The 21,706-nt window shown below is 42.6% G+C and overlaps 1 protein-coding gene across 1 annotated transcript in view; it reads left to right on the forward strand.

The window, feature by feature from the left end:
* Positions 1-21,706, forward strand: part of rptor (regulatory associated protein of MTOR, complex 1) — a 499,967-nt gene that overhangs the window by 234,818 nt on the left and 243,443 nt on the right. The window contains exons 8-10 of the mRNA XM_072483619.1: positions 10,849-10,949; positions 12,626-12,770; positions 21,051-21,126. Of these exons, the coding sequence (XP_072339720.1) occupies positions 10,849-10,949; positions 12,626-12,770; positions 21,051-21,126 (322 nt within the window). The remainder of the gene's footprint in view (positions 1-10,848; positions 10,950-12,625; positions 12,771-21,050; positions 21,127-21,706) is intronic.

A 21,706-nucleotide genomic window follows, 5' to 3' on the forward strand; every position in this document is an offset into this window, starting at 1 on the left:
GACATTCACGTTCTTGTGAAGTGTCTTGGGATGTTTTGCGAGGTTAAAAGTTATCCCTGTAAGATATGGTTTATATTATAACGTTTCTGACTTTTTGGCGACATACAGGAATGCAGTCCATCTGGTTAACCCAATTAAATGCTTCTGGGACTGATGGTACCCATTTTTATCTCGCAGTTTGCTTTGGGAGCAGTATTTGTAGAATCAGTACTCTTATTTGCTTTAATAGATTTTATGCTGCATGTCGTCTGCAGGATAAGCAATGAAGTTAATCTCTTAACTTGTTGCACTCTTGGTTTTGTTAGCTGATAATTGTAACCATTCGTCTTCTGGTTCCGCAAAACATTTTCCTACGTTGACATTCTTTGTTATTTAAGAAAACTGGGACAATATTCTATCTTTCTTGTAGAACATACCTACATTCTCTTGAGTTTTGAAGAATGCAAGATGAATTTCAGTGAAACGTATAAATTCTTAAAGAGCTTGCCTGGGTAAGTGCTGAGAGGCAGTTTCCCTTGCCTGGCAAGTCAAAAACTACCGGGCCATAGTCTCAGAATAAGGGATCAGCCATTTAGGACTGAGATGAGAAATTCTTTCACTTGGGATTTTAAATCTTTGGAATTCTGCACCCCTGTTTTTGATTATGTGAATGCTGCAAATGTTATGGGTCCTGAAAACACCCTGGCAAAACGCTGCAGACTTGTACTCGAGAACTAGCCAGGCTCTGAGCCAAGCTGTTGCAGCAAGACTACAACACTGGCATCTACCTGGCAATGTGTAAAATTAGCCAGGTATATCCTATCCACAAAAAGGAGGCCAATTACTGCCCAGCAACCACCCCTCAATCCTTAGCAAAGTGATTGAAAGTGTCAACAGTGCTATCATGTGGCACTTACATAGCAGCAAACCTACTGATGCTTGGTTTGGATTTGGCCAGGGACACTCGGTCCCGGACTCCCTTTACAGCCTTCGTCCAAACTTGAGCTGAACTCAAGCTCTGAGAGTGACTGCCCTTGACATCAAAGTAACATAAGGGGCTGGTTTAGCACACTGGGCTAAATAGCTGGCTCTTAAAGCAGACCAAGGCAGGCCAGCAGCACGGTTCAATTCCCCTACCAGCCTCCTTGAACAGGCGCCGGAATGTGGTGACTAGGGGCTTTTCACAGTAACTTCATTTGAAGCCTACTTGTGACAATAAGCGATTTTCATTTCATTTTTCATTTCATAAGTCTCTCTGGGGCACCAAGGAACTCTGGCAAAATCGAATCAAGGGGAAAACACTCCTTTGGTTGGAGTCGTACTGAGCACCAAGGAAGCTGGTTGTGCTTGTCTGAGGCCAATCATCTGAGTCTCAGAACATCACTGTAGGAGTTCCTCAGGGTAGCATCTGAGTCCCAGCCATTTCTAGTCGCTTTATCCATGACCTTCCCTCCATCATAAGGTCAGAAATGGGGATGTTCGCTTTTGACTGCACAATGTTCAAGACCATTTACAGCTCCTCAGATACTGAAGCAGCCCATATCCAAGTATAGCAAGAACTGGACAATATTCAGACCTGGCCTGATAAGTGGCGAGTTGCATTCATGTCACACAAAAGGCAGGCAATGGCCATCTGTAGCAAGACAGAATCTAAGCACCTTCCCCTGACATTTGGTGGCATTACCCTCACTAAATCTCCCCACTATCAGCATCCTGGGGGTTACTGTTGACCAGAAACTGAACTGGACTAAACGCAAATATTGTGGCTACAAGAGCAGGTCAGAGATTAGGAGTTCTGTTGCCAATATCTCACCTGATTCTCTAAAGTCTGTCCACCACCTACATTGCACAAGTCATGGGTGTGATGGAATGCTCTCCACTTGTCTAGATGTTTCGCTTATGTTAATACTGTGTTTCAGAGTATAGGTTGTTATCTAAAATGGCATTTAGTCTTTGCTTTGACTTTCATATAGAAAAATTCTTGTGTTTTAAACCACAAAATCTGAGCCTTAATTATTTCAGTAAATAACTGGGATTTCAGATCCCTTTTAAAAAGAAATGACGTTGTGCTGAATATTTGCACAAAAAAACTGTTGTTGCTCCAGTTAATCCGGTTGTCTCTGTGCAATCTTTAGTTTGTTGCAATGCTTTTCAGAAATGCTTGCCGGCCCTTGGATTAGCATTGGAGAGTCATTGTTTAACCTCAGTACCAATCTTTGGTCCCATTTAAACACTTATTACTAACGGGGTATCAAGCCTAGTTTATGTACGAGAGTATGGATTTTTTGTTGTTGCAATTATCCAGTTGAAGGAGATGCAATTCTCTTTAATGGGCTCATCTGCAATTGGAATGGATTCTTAGATGACCCTATGCTTTGACAGTTACTTTTTAATAAGGTAATATATTTGCTTGTTTACTGCAGGGGCCATTTTCAATTAGCACCATGCGCAGTTTGAGTTGCAGATTCCAGTGGTGAAGGCTGCAACAGTGCAGCCTGCAAAGATGCAGATTTTCATTGATAGAAGCATCTGGATTTCTGCGTTTAACTGCTGATGTGGACAGCAGAGATTATTACAAGCCCGTCACCATTATTAATGCAAACCATTGTGTGACCGTTGTAGAAACCATATTTGACATATCTGAATTTTTATTTGTTGGGATTTTTGTTTTACGTGAAGTGCACTATTCACAGTGAAACTTGCACGAAGACCATCAGCGCACGGTGTGTATCTGTTTGTAGTAATCGCTGAGAGTCACTCCCAGCAATTAATTCAGCTAAATAGTGCCTTGCTGAAGTTATCTGATTTTGAAAGCTAGTAAATATATACCTTCAACAATTGTGAACCTTTCTCTATTTAAATAATGACCGCAAGTGTTTAACGAGTCATTTGGCCCAAATTGCAGTTCCATTATAGAAATGTAAAATACAGCAGATGCTTGAAATCCACGTGAGAAAACATGAAAATGTTGTTAATGCTCAGCTGATATAAGGCAGCATCTGTTGAGAAAGAAATTGAGTTAACATTTCAGATCAATGGCGTTCCATCAGAACTGATGTCTTTGAATTTCGCTAATGAACCGTGGTGACCACTGATGTCCTGGGTTTGATTCGGCTGCGCTGAATTAGCAATCTTAGTGCTGCCATCAAGGGTATGATTTTTTTTGCCGTTCTTGGATTGGGGATGTCAGATGAGTTGAGTGCCACTGCTCCTGATTAATTCAGCGAGGACAGAATACTGGGGCAAAGTACTGCAGTGATCAAATGAAACCTCTCATTGTCCATTTGAAAGAAAAGCCAATTCAAGAAGATTCCTCTACTGAGAACTATATCAAGTATGATGTGGAGATGCCGGCCTTGGACTGGGGTGGGCGCAGTAAGAAGTCTTACAACACTAGGTTAAAGTCCCAACAGGTTTGTTTGGAATCAGCAGCAATTAATGGAGGCTGCCATTCCTTGTGTTAAGAACAAATTTGGGGCTTTCTCTGAAGCATTGTTATCTCCCTTGGATTGCAAGTAATTTTAAAGCAAGTACAATTTTTGACCCAATTTTGTGCTGAGCAAACAGTTGATAACCTGTAACACCTGTCAGTGATACTCTGAAACTGATGGATCACTACAAAAATGGCTGGTGTCATTCTGCTAACTTTATCGCTCCATTTCCATTCCCAGCATTGCCGTATACCCCTCCTGACTGCTTGTGAAGTTCCAAAATCAGGTTTGCTATTACCTAAGGTGCATTAACACAATGACGTGATATGCATCACTAGGCAACACCAAAACTATTGTGTTTTGGGGAAAATAAATGTAATGCTCGTTGGGTTATGGGAACAACATCCTTGTTTTTAATTTGTGAAATTAAGATTTCAAATTCAGTATTTGCACGTAGGCAATTGACATTATATTGTTAAAGTTTCAAATTTTGTGTTAAATCATGTTCAACGGAACATGACGATCCTTATGAATCAAGGTATTGCATTTAGTTTCTAGTTCAAATCATTTTTGGATAATTAATGGGGTTTATTTGCCATTGTAATCCGAGTCTAGTAATTTGAGCTAAGTGTATTTGGCAAGCAGTCCCGAATCTGTTATCTTTATTGTACTTGTACAGTGTCCATTTCCCAGCACTTTACAAGTTGAACTAAAGTCACAAATGGATTCTTTTTACCGTCATAACTAGTGATAATTGAGCAACGCGTATGCTATTTAAAGCCAATCATTCAGGAATTCTTAAGTAGAAAGCTGAGGAATTGCCTTAACCATTGAATTACTGAGATGGAACAAGTGGAGCATTTTACTATTGGAAGGTTTGGACTAAACGGCATGTCTATTTTCTAATATTTTAAATTTCCTGCATTTGCATTCTTTTGGTTTTTTGCCACACTTTGCTGAAATGTTAGTTAGAATTATTATGCATCTACATGCAAGTCGATACCTGGCAGTGGGAGACTGCTGCAATTAAAATAATTTTGAACAGATTCCAGCTTCTGGAATTGCATTGAATCTACAGCACAAAATCGAGCCACTTAGCCCAACAAATCCATGCTGTTTATGCTTCATTTGTGGAGGTGCTATAAAATAGCTTGTACCTTTTTTACGGGGCCAATTTTCATGTTGATGTACCTGGCACAGTAAAGTGTGCCTTCTTCATTGCTGATTTCCCTGCATTTTCTGCGCACAAATAAGAATCCTGATGCTTTATAGCCAAGTTGGGAAGGAGGAATGGGAGAAAAGCTGCCAATTTCTTTTCAGGGTCCAATCTGACTTTTCTCTCCTTTTATTCAATGCGAACTCATGCTTCTGCCCTAAGTCATGAATTGATTCAATTCACTTCTGAATCCTACAGTGAAGTCAATATTTGCTTTATTCTGTGTTAGACTATTCTGTAAGTCAGCAATCCAAATCCTAATACTGAAGAACTCCTTTAGTTCACCTTGCGGTTTTCTCTCTTTCTTTTCTTTCTCCCGATTGCCCTCCCACCTTGTTCCTTTCCCAAAAGTCTGCTTTCTGCTGCAATACTACAAAGACAGCACAACTCTTCTGGTAGTCCATTCTTTGTGTGTGCCAAGACTCAGGGGTTAGCGTTGTATGATTGTGAAGAGCATCACAACCAAGCTCTATTTATTTGCCCAACCAATGACCGCCATACCCGTTTTGAGTGATGGGAGATCTGACTAAACTACCCCCCCGTCCCCGTCCCTGCCCCAATCCCGACACACTGAAGACAAATGTGTCATCCACCATCAGCCTGGCTGAGGTCAATTGACGGCCCGCAAGTTGGAACCCAACTCAGGGCCTTCCAAGATCGTTACACTTTAGTTCATGCCAGATAATGTATGTAGGCCCTGACACATTTGGGGAAATTTACATTTTTTGGTTGTCCTGTTATTGAGAAATATTTGAAGCCTCACAACATACAATACAGCCAGTGCAGTTGGGGTAGCGGGAGATGGTGTGATCCTCATGATGGTGCTTTGCTTTGCGCCTAATACCTGTCTACATTCACCTTTCCATATAATGTTTCCTCTAAATCCATACCACCTGGATGCCCCCAATCTGAACCGAACTAACCGACGCTAATCAATGTAGTTGTTTTGGACCTTCAGGTGGTCTGACAGCCTCATGATTTGGGAGAGGAATAATTGGCCAGGGAAACTCCCCGCTGGCTTGCTGCCAGCCTCCTGTGCTGGAAAGCAAGTTTGTGGATGCTGAATGAGAACAGGATCCTCTGCCTAGAGTTAGATAATTGACCCTATCTCTATCTAACCGTACACAATAATGGCCACTTGACAGTGCAGAAGATTTTGCCAACACCCGAGGAACTGCCTCCGGGTTGACAACATCTGTAAGAGTGCTTTACTTTCGTGGCAACAATTCACTTGATAAAATTTAAATTATTCAGCACTGCTTCTGCAGGATATCCAGGGCTGAATGTTCTCAATGGGACACGAGGGAAATGCACAGACAGGAGGGTGTGGTTCAGTCTGGGTTGCAGTGGGACACTGATAATTACACGGTGTTCCTGCAGTTTGGGGTAAGGTACCCAGGGATGATCCTCAGTATCAATGCCCAGTAACCTTGCTGGGAAGTGAACCTATATGGGTTCAGGGTGGGGACAGGATCTGTTCAGCTGGGATAGATCCCACCGTCCAATAGGCACGAACACCCGCTGCATGGGATGACCCAGGGAGAGTATCCTGTTTGGGCCATTCCAGTGGATTGTGTAACCGGGGAACTGTTTTGTCTTCCATAAGTAAGAAAACAACAGTTGTTGAAACCATGTATTTTATGCAGACTCTGCGCTGTTGATATTGCTGTCATTTACACACTGAAGGATGAGTTTCCAAACAGCTGGAATGACACAGGATTGGAGTGTGTCAAATAAAGAGGTTGACCTGGTGATTTCACTCCGAGTAACAGGCTGTGGAGGTTGAGTGGTCCATTATAAACCACATTGCGGTAAATGGACAGGATCCATGCAGGGATCCACAGAATGAGCCACTGTGGGCCTAATACATGGACTGTGGTCTAAACACGGAGCAAGATAATCAGCATTTGCACAGAGAAGATAGTTTGATGTTCTGGGCCAGGTTCCTTATGATGTAATGCTGTTGTATTGATACTATTCTCCAGATTCTGATGGTCCTGCTGTACATTCTCCATCATTATCTCCTCACTTTGGTATAATAAATGGTAAAGTTTCACTGCATTTATCAAACTTAAAAAATCACTGACTTGGAAACATTAGTTTGTAATCAGCAATGACCAGATTCGAACAATAAGCTCACTGTAAAAAGATGGCCCGGTATAATCAGATATATTCTGGTGCCATTTCTGTGGGAAAAAAAAACTTACATCACAGTTTTAAAAATATGTATCTTTTATATAGTACCGTCTATCCTCTTAAGCTCAAATAGCTTTTAATGGTGAATTATAGCTCTGTAATGTTTTATTGTACTTGTGATGTCAAAACACATCAGAGAGATGGACTGCAAGTTGATATTGTTTTCGGGTGATATTTGGGTGCAATATTAATTAGTTCAGATACTGCTTGCTGTTCAGGCAGTTGGTCACCTCAACCATGGCAAAGGGCAGCCAGAACCCTATCACACCTTCTGACGTTGCACTCCTCCAGTTTCACGCTAAATCACCAGCCTGGCTCAGGGGTCCGAAACCTTGTGTGCTGCAATAAATCCACATCCTTGTAACCCAGAGGTGTGAGTGCTAACAACTGAGCTGTTGTGAGAGTTTGTAAATTATGCATCTGACGGAGGAAGATGTGAACAGACCACCAGTAAGCCAAGAAAATGCTCGTTGAGGCTGAGCCTTCCGTTTGCAAAAGCTGGTGGGAGCGGCACAAGGGGCAGGACTACCTCGTTTTGGTTTATAGTGCGGCCGTGCAACACGAGGACTACCAAAGCTTACGGTGCTGTAAAGTACGTGAGGCACCCAGCCCATGTAAATACTTGCCAATGATTGTTTACATGATAACGGGCCTCCCCAAGGTGTCAAAAACCCCTGCAGCCTTACATGTACACTGCGTGCCAAAAAAAACCTGGAAGAACTCTAGGAATTTTGGTTCATGACAGCTTGAAGCAGGCCAGCACATAAATTAAAATATGGCTTTAGCCTTGTGGTTTGATATGTTATGAAATACTTTCTGGTTATTATGCTTCCTTTCTTGGCTGTTGTGACTTCCTACTAGACTATATTGCACACATTTCAAATCCTTCATTGAAGTTTCTGTGAAAATCCCCTAGTCGCCACACTCCGGCGCCTGTTCGGGCACACTGAGGGAGAATTCAGAATATCCAATTTGCCTAACGAAACCCACACAGACACAGGGCGAACGTGCAGAATCCGCACAGAAAGTGACCCAAGCTGGGAATCGAACCTGGGACCCTGGCGCTGTGAAGCAACAGTGCTAACCACTGTGCTACCGTGTAGGGAGCTGATGCTTTGGCCCTCAACTTCTGTCTTTGAGGCAGAAGTGCTGCTAATGAGGAAGTATCAGTATGTTAGTAGGGAGTTAGTGCACCATCACCCTGGTTTTAAACTTCAGGACTCTAGGCTGTTGCGATCAGAAGTGACGTTAAGCATTAGCTGCTAGGAACAACGAAGAGACCTCAATTTGTGTAAACTTGTGAAACAATATTGAGAGAGATTAGCAACAAAATGGGTTTCTTGTGTCTAATTGGCTTTTGCTGTACCTAAAATTTTGCGTATTTAATTAATGAGCGACAAGTGCATTGGTTCTCGACCTTCATTTATTTAAAAATTGAATGATTTGTCCCATTGTAATCCAAATATGTAAGTGCAGGTCTTTAAAAACAAATTAAAGACCACTGTGAGATCTTTGGTTATTAGCCCCCAGTCCCTGGAAAGACGCAGTCGCTGTCTAACCTTGGCGGCAACATGTCTGCTGGGTCAGTTGACGGAATTTGTTGCTACGAGTTTGCAGGAACTGGCTACCAAGTGCCTGCCATGCAGCATCTACCTGCTTCATCTGTCTTTTTGTGCGATATGTGTGGCCATATACCTGTGCCCAAGATCAGGTTCTTCTCCCATATGCACATCTGTAACAAGAATGGCCAGTAGACTTCCAATATCATTAATACCGATTGTGACCGAACAGCAGAGGTTCAGCGTAAATTCATGTGATCGTCATGCACCGGTAAGAGAGGGTGTGCTCTCGGTTCTGTTGTAAAGGAAACGAATGGATGCTGAATATTTCATCCAACTTTGCTGAATTTTGAGCTTTTGAACTGCTGGTTAGAGGTAACCTGGTAGCTGACGTTTACGTAAAGCCTCTTCACTCCTTCCCCCATTTTTTCCCCATTGCCCTAAATCATGTGAGCTTTTACCCTCATGTTGCTGATACACTGGAATACAGTCATTTTTTTTTGAAAGAGCAACGAGGGTGTTACCTGGAGTTCTTCTCGCTCACTGAGACTTTTATGGTGAGCGATTAAGGTAGGCAGTGCAAATTAACTTTTAAATGTTTTCAGGTTGTCTTTAAAAGTTCGTAGTAAAGAGTTAAATATATAATTATGACATCTTCAGCAGTAAGCATCGTGTGTTTAATTTAATCTAGTTCCCCACTGGTCAGCTTCTGACTATGCAGCATTATGAATTTATTGATCTTGAAGAAGATTCATTTGCACCACACTGGTAACTTTGTATCTCGCTCGCAAAGTTCAAGCTTAAAAATAACCACGTACGGTGTCTTGGGAATTCCAAAAGCGAACAGATTTTTGCAGGATAGGCAGCTGCCACGTTGCTGGTTGGAAGTTTTTTCTCTCTCTCAAGATGCCCCAGGCAATTGAGCTTGCTGTCACGCAGACTGGGTCGCAAATTAAAGCTTGGTTTTTGGTCTGGAATTTGAATATTTTTGTAAATTGAGCAATTTGTAGATGCAAATAACTTTGTCAAAGAATGAGACATGTGCCAGGGAATTAATGCCAAGTTGTTTTGTCTGCAGGAATGCAGTAGTCATCAGTAGTCTGGCAGACGGTTTAAAATTCTACTGTCCATTTGCCATGCTTGAGTAGCTTACTCAAGGGTTTGAGGGCAACAATGAGATTTGACACTCGAGATTTGCTCATGCATTCTTGAGTACTTAAACTAGTGGCCGGATTGGCGTTTTGTGCCCTGCGCAAGGCATTCTGTGCGAAGGTTTAATACATATTACTGCAAGTAGTGGCTTTATTGCTGCCATATATTGATACGCAAGTCCTGGTGGTACTGCTCCCAAGACTTAGCTTTTGGTTTGGAAGGGAAGAAGGCAACGCAGTATTGCTGCAATGCAGGCATTTGATGTAACTGCAGCGATATAGTTGCTGGACAACTAGTCAAAATACTGATCCTGTGATGGGGCAAGAAAGAAACTGTGCACGTTAGTTCCTTCGGTCCGTGCTGAGTTAGCACATTTCAACCAGTGTAATTATCAGTGTGTGACAACAGACCTGAGTGCTCTAGGCCAAAGAAGAGGAGCTGCGGCACTCTCTCTCACGCTATTGCTAATGGAACTCTTTGGACTACAGTTCTGCTGTGATGTTGGCCCTTGGGTACCTTTTCCAAGGAACCAGTCTTTTGTAAATGTAGGATTGGTTTATGACCTGTGGAGAGTCACCTTGAGAAGATGCCCTCACCTGACTGGTGTTTCCCGCAAAGATCACTGGGTACTCATCAGAGCGCCTGCCGAACTATCTTTTTAACCACCTTCGAAACTCACTCACTTGTGCCAGCTGGCTGCGATTGACCAGCAACACACTGACTGGGGATGGAATATTCTGCCTCCTGATCTTGCACGGCTCTATATAAAATCACCCAATACAGGGGGACACTTCTCAGTTTAAGAAAGCAAATGCCAGACTAAAGCTTTGACTACTGCAGAGTACTAGATTTTAATAAATAATCCTCTGTTATCCCTCTCCTTTCAAAAAAACACTTCTGTTTGTACAGAAGTCGGGTAAATCTTCACATTCTTTCCAGTAAACTTGATTTGATTTTTCCTTTCCTTCCTTTGCTATGCAATCTGCATGCCAAAGTAATCAGTTTTTTCATTTCTTCACATAATGGAGGCGTTGGGATTTTTTGAAACATTCTAATAATGTGCTAAACATGTTAGAAGTATAGAAGTAGCATAAATAGTTGTACATGAGCGAAATATCCCTTGTGTTTTTTATTTTGATTTAGGCTTTTGTCCAGATTTTTAACTCTTGGGCCCATGATTAAAGTTACAGGTGGAGTGATGTGACTCACCAGGTTACCTGCTGCACGTCTATTTTCATCTGACGTATAGAGAGGGAAGCATTTCTTAACTTTCCTGTTGTATCTTAATTCCTGTCAATTTCCTTTTTAAATGCAGAATTCCAGGAAGACTTAATGACCGGCGAACTCCCCTCGGAGAACTCAATTGGATTTTTACAGCCATTACAGACACCATAGCGTGGAATGTATTGCCAAGAGGTAAGAAGAAATCTATTGTAATCTGTAGTGGGCCAGATAAATCATCATCTGAATGTTCCTTGCCAATGCCGCTACTATATAAAGAGATTTGACAGAATTTGGGCTTCTTGTACCCTCAGTATGGTTACAGTTTTCCTTCACCTCTCCTCCAATCTCTCATGATGGGATCGCCCAATCTCACAGCAGGGAATACATGAATCACGCATTGATTCAGGTCCACATTGGATTTGCTCAAGTGAGAGCTCTGGCTAATATCTCCTTATTGCTGATATCCATTATGGTTGTTTTGTGAGTTGAGAGTTAATTTCAGTTCACCCTGTCATGTGAGAGTACCTTTACGAAATGGGTGTTTTAAGAAAGGTACCTTTAAGAAATGTTTGGCTGCTCATGTTACTGCAGTGATGTCAGAGTGTGGGTGGAGCTGAGCTCTGGTTCTGCTTTTTAGTTTCACTTTGAGAAAAGCTTGGGTGTGTCTGTCTTTTTGGTTTCGGTTTGCAGTGTGTTGCAGCTGAAGTCAGCCAAAGCAGCTGTACTGTTGAGCTCTCTGCCATGAAGGACTATCTCTTGATCATTTGGGGAATTCAGAAATGTAAATGTTTTCAGTATTGAATGTAAACCCGGATGTGCATCTGTTTAAAGGTTGTTAAGTCTTTTGGATGTTAAAAGGACAGCTTAAAGGATTACTTAGTGTTGTACTCTTTGGGGGGTTATCTTTGAATTAATGGTTGCTAAGATATTCACTGTTTGTTTTAAAAAGGTTTACATGGGTTCATAGAGTAAACATTGTTTTGTTTAAAAAAATACTTTTCCATTTCTACTGTACCACACCCCTGGAGTGAGCTGTGTGCTCCCCATACCACAGTCTATTTAAAGTTGTGGGTCAGGTGAACTCCATGATACACTTCGGGGTTCTCTAAACGCTGGCCCATAACAACCCTCAATCGTATATAATGTTTATTAGTGTCAACAGTAGGCTTACATTAACACTGCAATGATGTTACTGTGAAAATCCCCTAGTTGCCACACTCCGTCGCCTGTTCGGGTACACTGAGAGAGAATTCAGAATGTCTAATTCACCTAACTAGCACACCTTTTGGGACTTGTGGGAGGAAACTGGAGCTCCCGGGGGAAACCACGTAGACACGGGGAGAACGTGCAGACTCCGCACAGACAGTGACCCAAGCCGCGAATTGAACCTGGGACCCTGGCGCTGTGAAGCAAGAGTGCTAACCACTTGGCTACTGTGCCTAAAGGTGAACGTCACAAACAATGCACAGACTAACAGACATATTCTTTGTTTCTTCAGAGATTACATCGCTCTAGGTGTCATCATTTGGTATTTCTCAAATTAAATTGAAGGCTATGCCATTCAAGCTGTACAATTAATTTTCAGAAAGTCAGTGTGCTGCATTCTCTCATGCAATTTAAATTGTTTGATAAACTTTTCCAGGCATCCTAAAAAAAAATGGTGCAGATAAATCTCAAAATTGATCAAGTAGTATCCCTGTGGATTTGTTTGGCCTATGGCCTTTAACCCGTCATATGGATTCTTTATACAATTCAGTTTTTGCAGTTTCACGATAGACAAAGCTCATTGTTGCCTGGTCTAAACATTTAGGTACGCCTATTTTATATTAACATTTGTATAATTATGCAATTGACATTTTTTTCCACAGATCTCTTCCAAAAATTGTTTAGGCAGGACTTGCTGGTTGCCAGTTTATTCCGCAACTTTCTTTTAGCGGAAAGGATCATGAGGTCGTACAACTGCACCCCTGTCAGTAGTCCTCGGTTGCCTCCAACATACATGCACGCTATGTGGTGAGTTAGCGGTAACTCTTCATAAAGCCAAATGTTAGCTAAAGCTTCTGCCCAAGATGAGGTTGACTAATTTGTACACCATTTGTATGGTATAAAATTTAAACAGCTGCAGCAATTAAACAGGTTCAAGATATGTGCTAACGGTGCTGGAGGTGACTCAATGCGATGGCATATCCAGCTCCTAATCGAATACTCGCAACCGGGAGGGAGCTTAGGGAGTCACCCCAATTTGGACGGAGAGTTTCAGCAATAGGCCTGGGACTGTTGAACAGGAGAAGCTGAAGGGGAACGAGGTGGGGTATCGATCTTAAAATGTAACCATTTGGTAGTTTAACTCTGACGCGCGTTAACCCTGTATACTCTCCTCAGCTGCATGCGACCTCAACATTCTGCTTAACCCATAATTGAGCTTCAAACTTAATATCCTGCCCATCACCACAGTGCTTCCTTCCAGCTCTATGAAGCTGCCGGCCCTCTGCCTTTACCCTTACTCCCATTATTGCTGAATCCAGCCCTTTGTAGCCCCTGGAGTTAATTCGTGACCTCGTTGACGATCTTCCCTTATCACTCTCCCCAAATCAATTACTCAAATCCTTTCATCTTATGCCCCAACATCACTTTCTGACCTCTAGTGTTTCCCTTTCCTGTAGCAAATGGAATTTAAATCGCTATCCCAGAACGCAAATACTCTACAGCTTCACATACCACTACGTCTGAAACTGCCTCCAGCCTAACTGATTTTGACCTCCTTTTCTCTCATTTTGCCCACTAGCAGCAGCCAGTGAGAAGGATTTAAATCCAACTATATAAAATTGATTAAAATCCAGGACACAGCTGGTGGCCAGCTTTCTGCCTTTAAATAGTACTTGGTTTCCTCAAATATATCAAGCTTGCTTATACCAAAATTTGTAGGGGTACTTGGCAAACAGCACTGGCGAAGGAGAATCTTTAGATGCATTTAATCCAGATATAGAACATATAACATAGAACATTACAGCGCAGTACAGGTCCTTCGACCCTCAATGTTGCGCCGACCTGTGAAACCACTCTAAAGCCCATCTACACTATTCCCTTATCGTCCATATGTCTATCCAATGACCATTTGAATGCCCTTAGTGTTGTCGAGTCCACTACTGTTGCAGGCAGGGCATTCCATGCCCTTACTAGTCTCTGAGTAAAGAACCTACCTCTGACATCTGTCCTATATCTATCGCCCCTCGATTTAAAGTTATGTCCCCTCGTGCTAGACATCACCATCCGAGGAAAAAGGCTTTCACTGTCCACCCTTCTAATCCTCTGATCATCTTGTATGCCTCAATTAAGTCACCTCTTAACCTTCTTCTCTCTAACGAAAACAGCCTCAAGTCCCTCAGCCTTTCCTCATAAGATCTTCCCTCCATACCAGGCATCATTCTGGTAAATCTCCTCTGCGCCCTTTCCAAAGCACCCTTCCTCATCCTTCCTACAATGCGGCGACCAGAATTGCACGCAATACTCCAAATGCGGCCGCACCAGAGTTTTGTACAGGTGCAACATGACCTCATGGCTCCAAAACTCAAAGTCTCTACCAATAAAAGCTAACACACCGTACGCCTTCTTAACAATCCTCTCCACTTGGGTGGCAATTTTCAGGGATCTATGTACATGGACACCGAGATCTCTCTGCTCATCCACACTGCCAAGAATCTTACCATTAGCCCAGTACTCTGTCTTCCTGTTATTCCTTCCAAAATGAATCACCTCACACTTTTCTGCATTAAACTCCATTTGCCGCCTCTCAGCCCAGCGCTGCAGCTTATCTATGTCCCTCTGTAACTTGTAACATCCTTCTGCACTGTCCACAACTCCACCGACTTTAGTGTCACCTGCAAATTTACTCACCCATCCTTCTACGCCCTCCTCCAGGTCATTTATAAAAATGACAAACAGCAGTGGCCCCAATACAGATCCTTGTGGTACACCACTAGTAACTGGACTCCAGTCTGAACATTTCCCATCAACCACCACCCTTTGTTTTCTTCCAGCTAGCCAATTTCTGATCCAAACTGCTAAATCTCCCTGAATCCCATGCCTCCGTATGTTCTGCAGTAGCCTACCGTGGGGAACCTTATCAAACGCTTTACTGAAATCCATATACACCACATCAACTGCTTTACCCTCATCCACCTGTTTGGTCACCTTCTCAAAGAATTCAATAAGGTTTGTGAGGCACGACATACCCTTCACAAAACCGTGTTGACTCTCTCTAATCAAATTATTCCTTTCCAGATGATTATACATCCTATCTCTTATAAACCTTTCCAAGATTTTGCCCCCAACAGAAGTAAGGCTCACTGGTCCATAGTTACCGGGGTTATCTCTACTCCCCTTCTTGAACAAGGGGACAACATTTGCTATCCTCCAGTCTTCTGGCACTACTCCTGTAGACAAAGATGACTTAAAGATCAAAGGCAAAGGCTCAGCAATCTCCTCCCTAGCTTCCCAGAGAATCCCTGGATAAATCCCATGCGGCCCAGGGGACTTATCTATTTTCACACTTTCCAGAATTGCTAACACCTCCTCATGAACCTCAAGCCCTTCTAGTCTAGTAGCCTGAATCTCAGTATTCTCCTCGACAACATTGTCTTTTTCCTGTGTGAACACTGACGAAAAATATTCATTTAGCACCTCTCCTATCTCCTCGGACTCCACGCACAAATTCCCACTACTGTCTTTGACTGGCCCTACTCTTACCCTAGTCATTCTTTTATTCCTGACATATCTATAGAAAGATTTAGGATTATCCTTGATCCTACCTGCCAAAGACTTCTCATGTCCCCTCCTGGCTCTTCTTAGCTCTCTCTTTAGGTCCTTCCTAGCTAACTTGTAACTCTCGAGCGCCCTAACTGAACCTTCATGTCTCATCTTTACATTAGCCTCCTTCTTTCTCTTGACAAGTGTTTCGACTGCTTTAGTAAACCACTGTTCCCTTGCTCGTCCACTTCCTCCCCGCCTGACAGGTACATACTTATCAAGGACACACAGTAGCTGTTCCTTGAACAAGCTCCACATTCCCATTGTGCCCATTCCCTGCACTTTTTCCTCTCTGTCCGGAAACCCTCCTGCACACATTGGACAAAAACGGACCCATCTAAAGTACTCGAACTATAATGTTTCCAGTCAATATTTGGAAAGTTAAAGTCCCCCATAGCAACTACCCTGTTGCTTTCGCTCCTATCCAGAATCATCTTTGCAATCATTTCCTCTACATCTCTGGAACTTTTCGGAGGCCTATAGAAAACCCCTAACAGGGTGACCTCTCTCTTCCTCCGAAATGGCCACAATATCGAAGTCCCAGGTAGCAACCCATGCCGCAAGTTCCCCACCTTATTCCGGATACTCCTGACATTGAAGAAAACACACTTTAAACCACCTTCCTGCCTGCCGGTACACTCCTGCAACTTTGAAACCTTACTCATGACCTCACTACTCTCAACCTCCTGTATACTGGAGCTACAATTCAGGTTCCCAAGCCCCTGCTGAACTAGTTTAAACCCTCCCGAAGAGCATTAGCAAATTTCCCCCCAGGATATTGGTACCCCTCTGGTCCAGGTGTAGACCATCCCGTTTGTAGAGGTCCCACGACCCCAGAATGAGCCCCAATTATCCAGAAATCTGAAACCTTCCCCCCCTGCACCATCCCTGTAGCCACGTGTTCAACTCCTCTCTCTCCCTATTCCTCGTCTCGCTAGCACGTGGCACGGGTAACAACCCAGAGATAATAACTCTGTTTGTCTTAGATCTAAGTTTCCACCCTAGCTCCCTGAATTCCTGCCTTACATCCCTATCCCTTTTCCTACCTATGTCGTTGGTACCTATGTGGACCACGACTTGGGGCTGCTCCCCCTCCCCCTTAAGAATCCCGAAAACACGATCCGAGATAAGTGCGAGGTTATATGTTTGTGGAGGAAGATGAAAGTATGAACTCAGTTGAAACGTGCTGAAGGGCGCAGAAGTACAGTTTGTTAGAATTTGCTGTGCACCGTGGCACATGAGGCAACCCATTTATTCCACTTCTACCCATCCAGAGCAAGGCGCCATTAAAGTATCATCTTGACTTGGATCCAGCAGATTGTGGTTCTTCAGTGTTTGATATTTACATTTGCAAGTCTGTAACAGTCTTGCCTCTGGATTGTTTCCAATTTATTTTATCACTGGATTGCTACTGTAATGGAAGGTATATTCAAAACAGGTCATTAGCCTGATTCGCAACCTTCTGCCAGGAACATCAGTGACTGTCTTGGTCATGTCACCTCCCTTGCGATTTGTCTCCTTTGGTGGCTCTGCCAAGAGTTGTGCTGCTGTCAGCATAGCTCTTGAGTTCATAGGATCATGCAAGATGAGGTATTAGGGAAGATAGATCGGGACTCAGAGAATCGGATACTTTGAAAATATGAATGCAGGTAGATAAAGCTACAGAAAAAAACAAAAGTATTTAACATTTTTGAAAAGGAGCTGTGGAGTACAACAACAGCAAGATTAAAATTTTGCAAGGGGAATAGTTATGACCCAGTTAGTGCACAAAGCAGTTTTGGACTCCTCATTACAAAAAGGACATTAGAACCATAAAAGACTTAGGGTGCAGATTCACCAGGGCGACCCTAGGGGTGAGACACTATACTTATGAGAAGTTGCACAAGTTGTTTCTCTGGAGCAGCAAGTGCGAAGAGAAAATTTAATGGAAATGCTTAAAGTTTAAACTGATGGGCGTAAATAGAAAATTATCTTTGTCTAATTGAGTCAACAGCAAGGGCTTATTTATCAATTTGAATTGATCTCAGTGAGGAGAGGCAATACAGATTTTGCCCAGCGTCTTTAAGTAAGGAACAATTTGCTGAGGTTAAAATGATGACACCTTTTTGAGGGCTGAGGGCAATGTCGATGAATATTTGAAGGAGGGAAAGATGCAAGCCCTTTGGGAGAGAGCGTGGCAATGATCTTTGTTTTAGATTGCTCTAATGAAGAGCCAGCACACAGACGATAGGCTGGATGGGCACCTCTTTTGCTCGGAATCTCAGCAGTTCTGGTCGTGAGAACATTTTAGCAGTAATAACTGAATATATCAAAGGCTTAGAAAACTGCACTTTGCGAGAAATTTGTTGACAGATTATATGATGCTCTGGATATATTTAAATCACAAATTTAAATAGGATTTTCAGAGCATACCACGCTAAACAAAACTGTTACACCATAATTCCAAATCTATGTGCAGCTGTATGCACCTCATTTAAAAATCATGCACTGAAAAAAATTAATTCCACACCATCGCTTTCTAATCCACACAAAATCCATTTTTCTCCTCCTAAGAATTGACATTAAAATTTCCTTAGAATTGTTAGTAGTCCTTTCATGTTGGAGACTTCTGGTCCTCGTATTTCATTTTGCTTGCATTTGAAGAACTTAATGGAAAAGACCAGATGGATATGTGACATAAATCTGCAAACACAAATCTCAAATTATTTTTTGTCGTTCAGTGTCATATGGCGTCTCCTATTGGCATTCAAGGCACGCATGACCTGTTTGAAGTAACTGCGTTTTGATGCCTGCAACATCAGCAAGCAACAATCATGCACAGAAATCGTTGGTTCTTGAGGGTTTACATGTGTACTTGTCCCACAGTTTAAAACCCTGTACCCAAGTAGTAAACCAAAGGAAGAATGTCCTGCTGTATGGAACACATTTTAAAATGTATTGGCTAACTTTGTGTTTGTAACAATTAATTTACTTCTATTCAATTTTCCTGGGTATAGGTTAATTGGGAATACTAAATGTCACTTGTTAAAAAATATACCTTTTATAGTTTGGATCACCAAATTTAAAGAAAAAAACCCGGCTTTACTGTCTTCTGATTTTAATTGCGATACTTTGGCTGCTGATTTGTTTGTGCGGAGCAAATTTCAATTTCCCTCATTACTTGAATTTGAATTGTGCGTTTAATTTTTCATACAGTATAATCTTCGTTTGATCCCAATCACATTGGCCTCCAAAATGAAAGGCTGACTCCCCACAGGTGGAGGTAATGGGCCATACCAATCAGGAAAACGCAAGGCTTGGGGTTCGGCTCTTCGCTAGTTAGCTGAGCTAGGCCAGAGAAGTAGTAGGGGTACACTGGAGTTAATTTCTGTGCCCTTGGTTTAGACATCGGAAAGTCAGCCAGGTTTTCCTGTTAAATGTTGTTAGTAAGCATTGCTGGAAGTATGGTTGATGCCAGATGAAGTGGAGATCTGATTCATCAATAGCACCAAAGCTGAGGAGCTTTACATAAAAATTTCCCCATGCAGATAAAGTATTGAAAGATAGATAGCACTTACGGAACCACATCCTGACGAATGTTAACGTGAAATAAAATTTTAAATGTGAAATGTTTGTAAATAGCAACCATAACAGCCCGCTCCTTGATAATTTAGCTTTACCTTTCTAATTGTTTTACAAGATAAATTGCTATTGTGATTTTGACTCTTTCGGTTCAGCCGTTTGAAACGTAAGCACTTACCGCATTTACATAATTCCTGGTAATGTAGAAAAGGGACAGTAAGTTTCTTGACCAAGCTTGGTTGCACCAGGCAGTATCTTGGTCAATCTGTCTTGTAACCTCTCTACAGCCTCGACCCTTCCCACTGTGTGGAACCCAATACTGCAAATAGCATTCTAACTTAAACTGTACGGTTTTGCATATAGGTTCAGTAGGCTGATGAGATTGCAAACAGTCTGGTTTAACCCGACACGGAAAAGGATATGGAGATGGTGCCTTTGGTCTCCCCCCAATGTTCAGTTGGAGGGAATTGCAGCTTTTCCAAACAGGATGTGTGATAAGATGGAGACTTGATGAAAGAGTTTCAAACGTGAAGATCTTTTTACACTAAGGGAGGTCAAGCGATACGAGGTCAAAAATCAACTTTTCATTGCATGATGGAACTGTTTCAAGGGATCTTAGCTCTTATTATTTCTGATGTTTTTGTGGAGGTGCAGGAGAGATCGGCATGGATTTGCGGAGCAGCTATATGTTGAAGAACTTTGGAGAGGAAAGGGAACAGAGGGAAGGTAGTGATGGGGCTTTAATGAAGAGTTGATGATGGTCGTTTTGAAAGAGTGCTGGTATTTGAGCTGGAACCCTTTACAGTGTCAGACAGCATGGAGACCAGGAAATGGATTTGGGTGGGAAGGGGTCAACGGAGAAGGAAGTGGGATATCATAGACTAGGTGAGGTTGGAGAGGGCAGGAGCGCAAGTCGCTTGCCATTTCAACTCTCCGCTCTGCCCTCATGTCCACTTGTCTGTCCTTGGCCTGCTGCAATGTTCCAGTGAAGCTGAATGCAAACTGGAGGAACAGTACCTCATCTTCCGATTAGGCTCGTTACAGTCTTCCAGACTTAACATGGAGTTCAACAACTTCAGACTGTGAACTCCTCCACCTTCACCCCATTTTTATTTCTAATAATTTGTTTTCATTTTCCCTCACCACTGTTTCTCTCTCTCTCTCTCTCTCTCTCTCTTTCTCCCCCCACCAGCACCATCTGTTCCTTGTTCAAACTTGTCCTTTGACACACTGCTTACTGTCTTGCCGTTAACACATTCTGATCTCTTAATGTGCCACTATCAGCATCCTTCTTAGCCAAGATCACACCCATTTACGTTACCTTTATCCTTTTGTTCACGACATCACCTATTGCTGGACCTCTACCCAGCCACACCGCTCCACAGTCCCCCCCCACGGCAGTACAAATCTCACCCTATCTCCTGTTCGCACTAGTTTTGGCGAAGAGTGATCAAGATTCGAAACGTTAGTTCCGTTCTGGGAACATAGGAACAGGAGGAGGCCATTCAGCCCCTTGAGCCTGGCCCTCCATTCAATGAGATCATGGCTGATCTGTGGCTTAACTCCATTTACCTGCCTTTGGCACATATCCCTTAATATTTTTATTTAATAAAAATCTATCTATCTCCGATTTAAATTTAACTGTTCTAGCTTCAACTGATGTCTGTGGGAGAGAGTTCCAAACCGCTGCCACCCTTTGCATGAAGAAGTGCTTGCTAACATCTCTCCTGAATGGTCTGGCCCTTAATTTTTAGACTTTGTCTCTCTCCCCAGGTGCTGTCAGACCTGCTGAGATTGTCCATCATTTTCTGATCATGTTCAGGACTGTTAGGAATAGATGCTGGAATGACGATGTCTGTGTTAATAGAGTGGTCAGCAACAAAATGAATACATTTAGTCATTGCAAATTTGTGGATCACTTTGCAGGCAAGCTTGGGACCTCGCAGTGGACATTTGCCTTTCGCAACTTCCCACCATCATAGAAGAGGGAACAGCTTTTAGAGTGAGTTGACCAATTTTTCTTTTCCGAAGCATCTTGTTTGCTATGCCATTTCTAAAATGGGGAATATGATTTGCCACCGGTTATGCTGTTGTTTGTTCCGATTAAGCTAATCAGGAACAACTGAAAAGTTAACCGAACTACATGCACTCGTCAGCCACGGCTCAGTTATCGCACTGCTGCCCCCGAGTTAGAGGTTGGGGAACTCCGAGACCTGCGCACCAAATCAGGGCTGACCTTCCAGTGCAGCACTGGGGGAGCGCTGCACTGTCAGAGGTGCCGCCTTTTGGGTAAGTTGTTAATTTATGTCTGCCCTCCCGAGGTGGATGTGGGAAAAAAAGGAATCCAATGGAATGAATTAAAGGGCAGGAGAGTTCTGCCGGTGTTTTGTAATTTATTTCATTGTTGTTTGTGGGGCCGTATTGTGTGCAAATGAACTGCCATGTTTCCTTACATTACAACCGACTACACCTCTGAAATGTATAAATATATATATCTGCAAATTATTTATTTTTTTGCAATGGAGTTGTGTGTTTAACCTAACATGCAGTTCAGTCAACCTGGCACAATGGATATGGTCCTC

Source organism: Scyliorhinus torazame, chromosome 18 (assembly GCF_047496885.1).
Source record: "Scyliorhinus torazame isolate Kashiwa2021f chromosome 18, sScyTor2.1, whole genome shotgun sequence".
NCBI classification, from domain to species: Eukaryota; Metazoa; Chordata; class Chondrichthyes; order Carcharhiniformes; family Scyliorhinidae; genus Scyliorhinus; species Scyliorhinus torazame.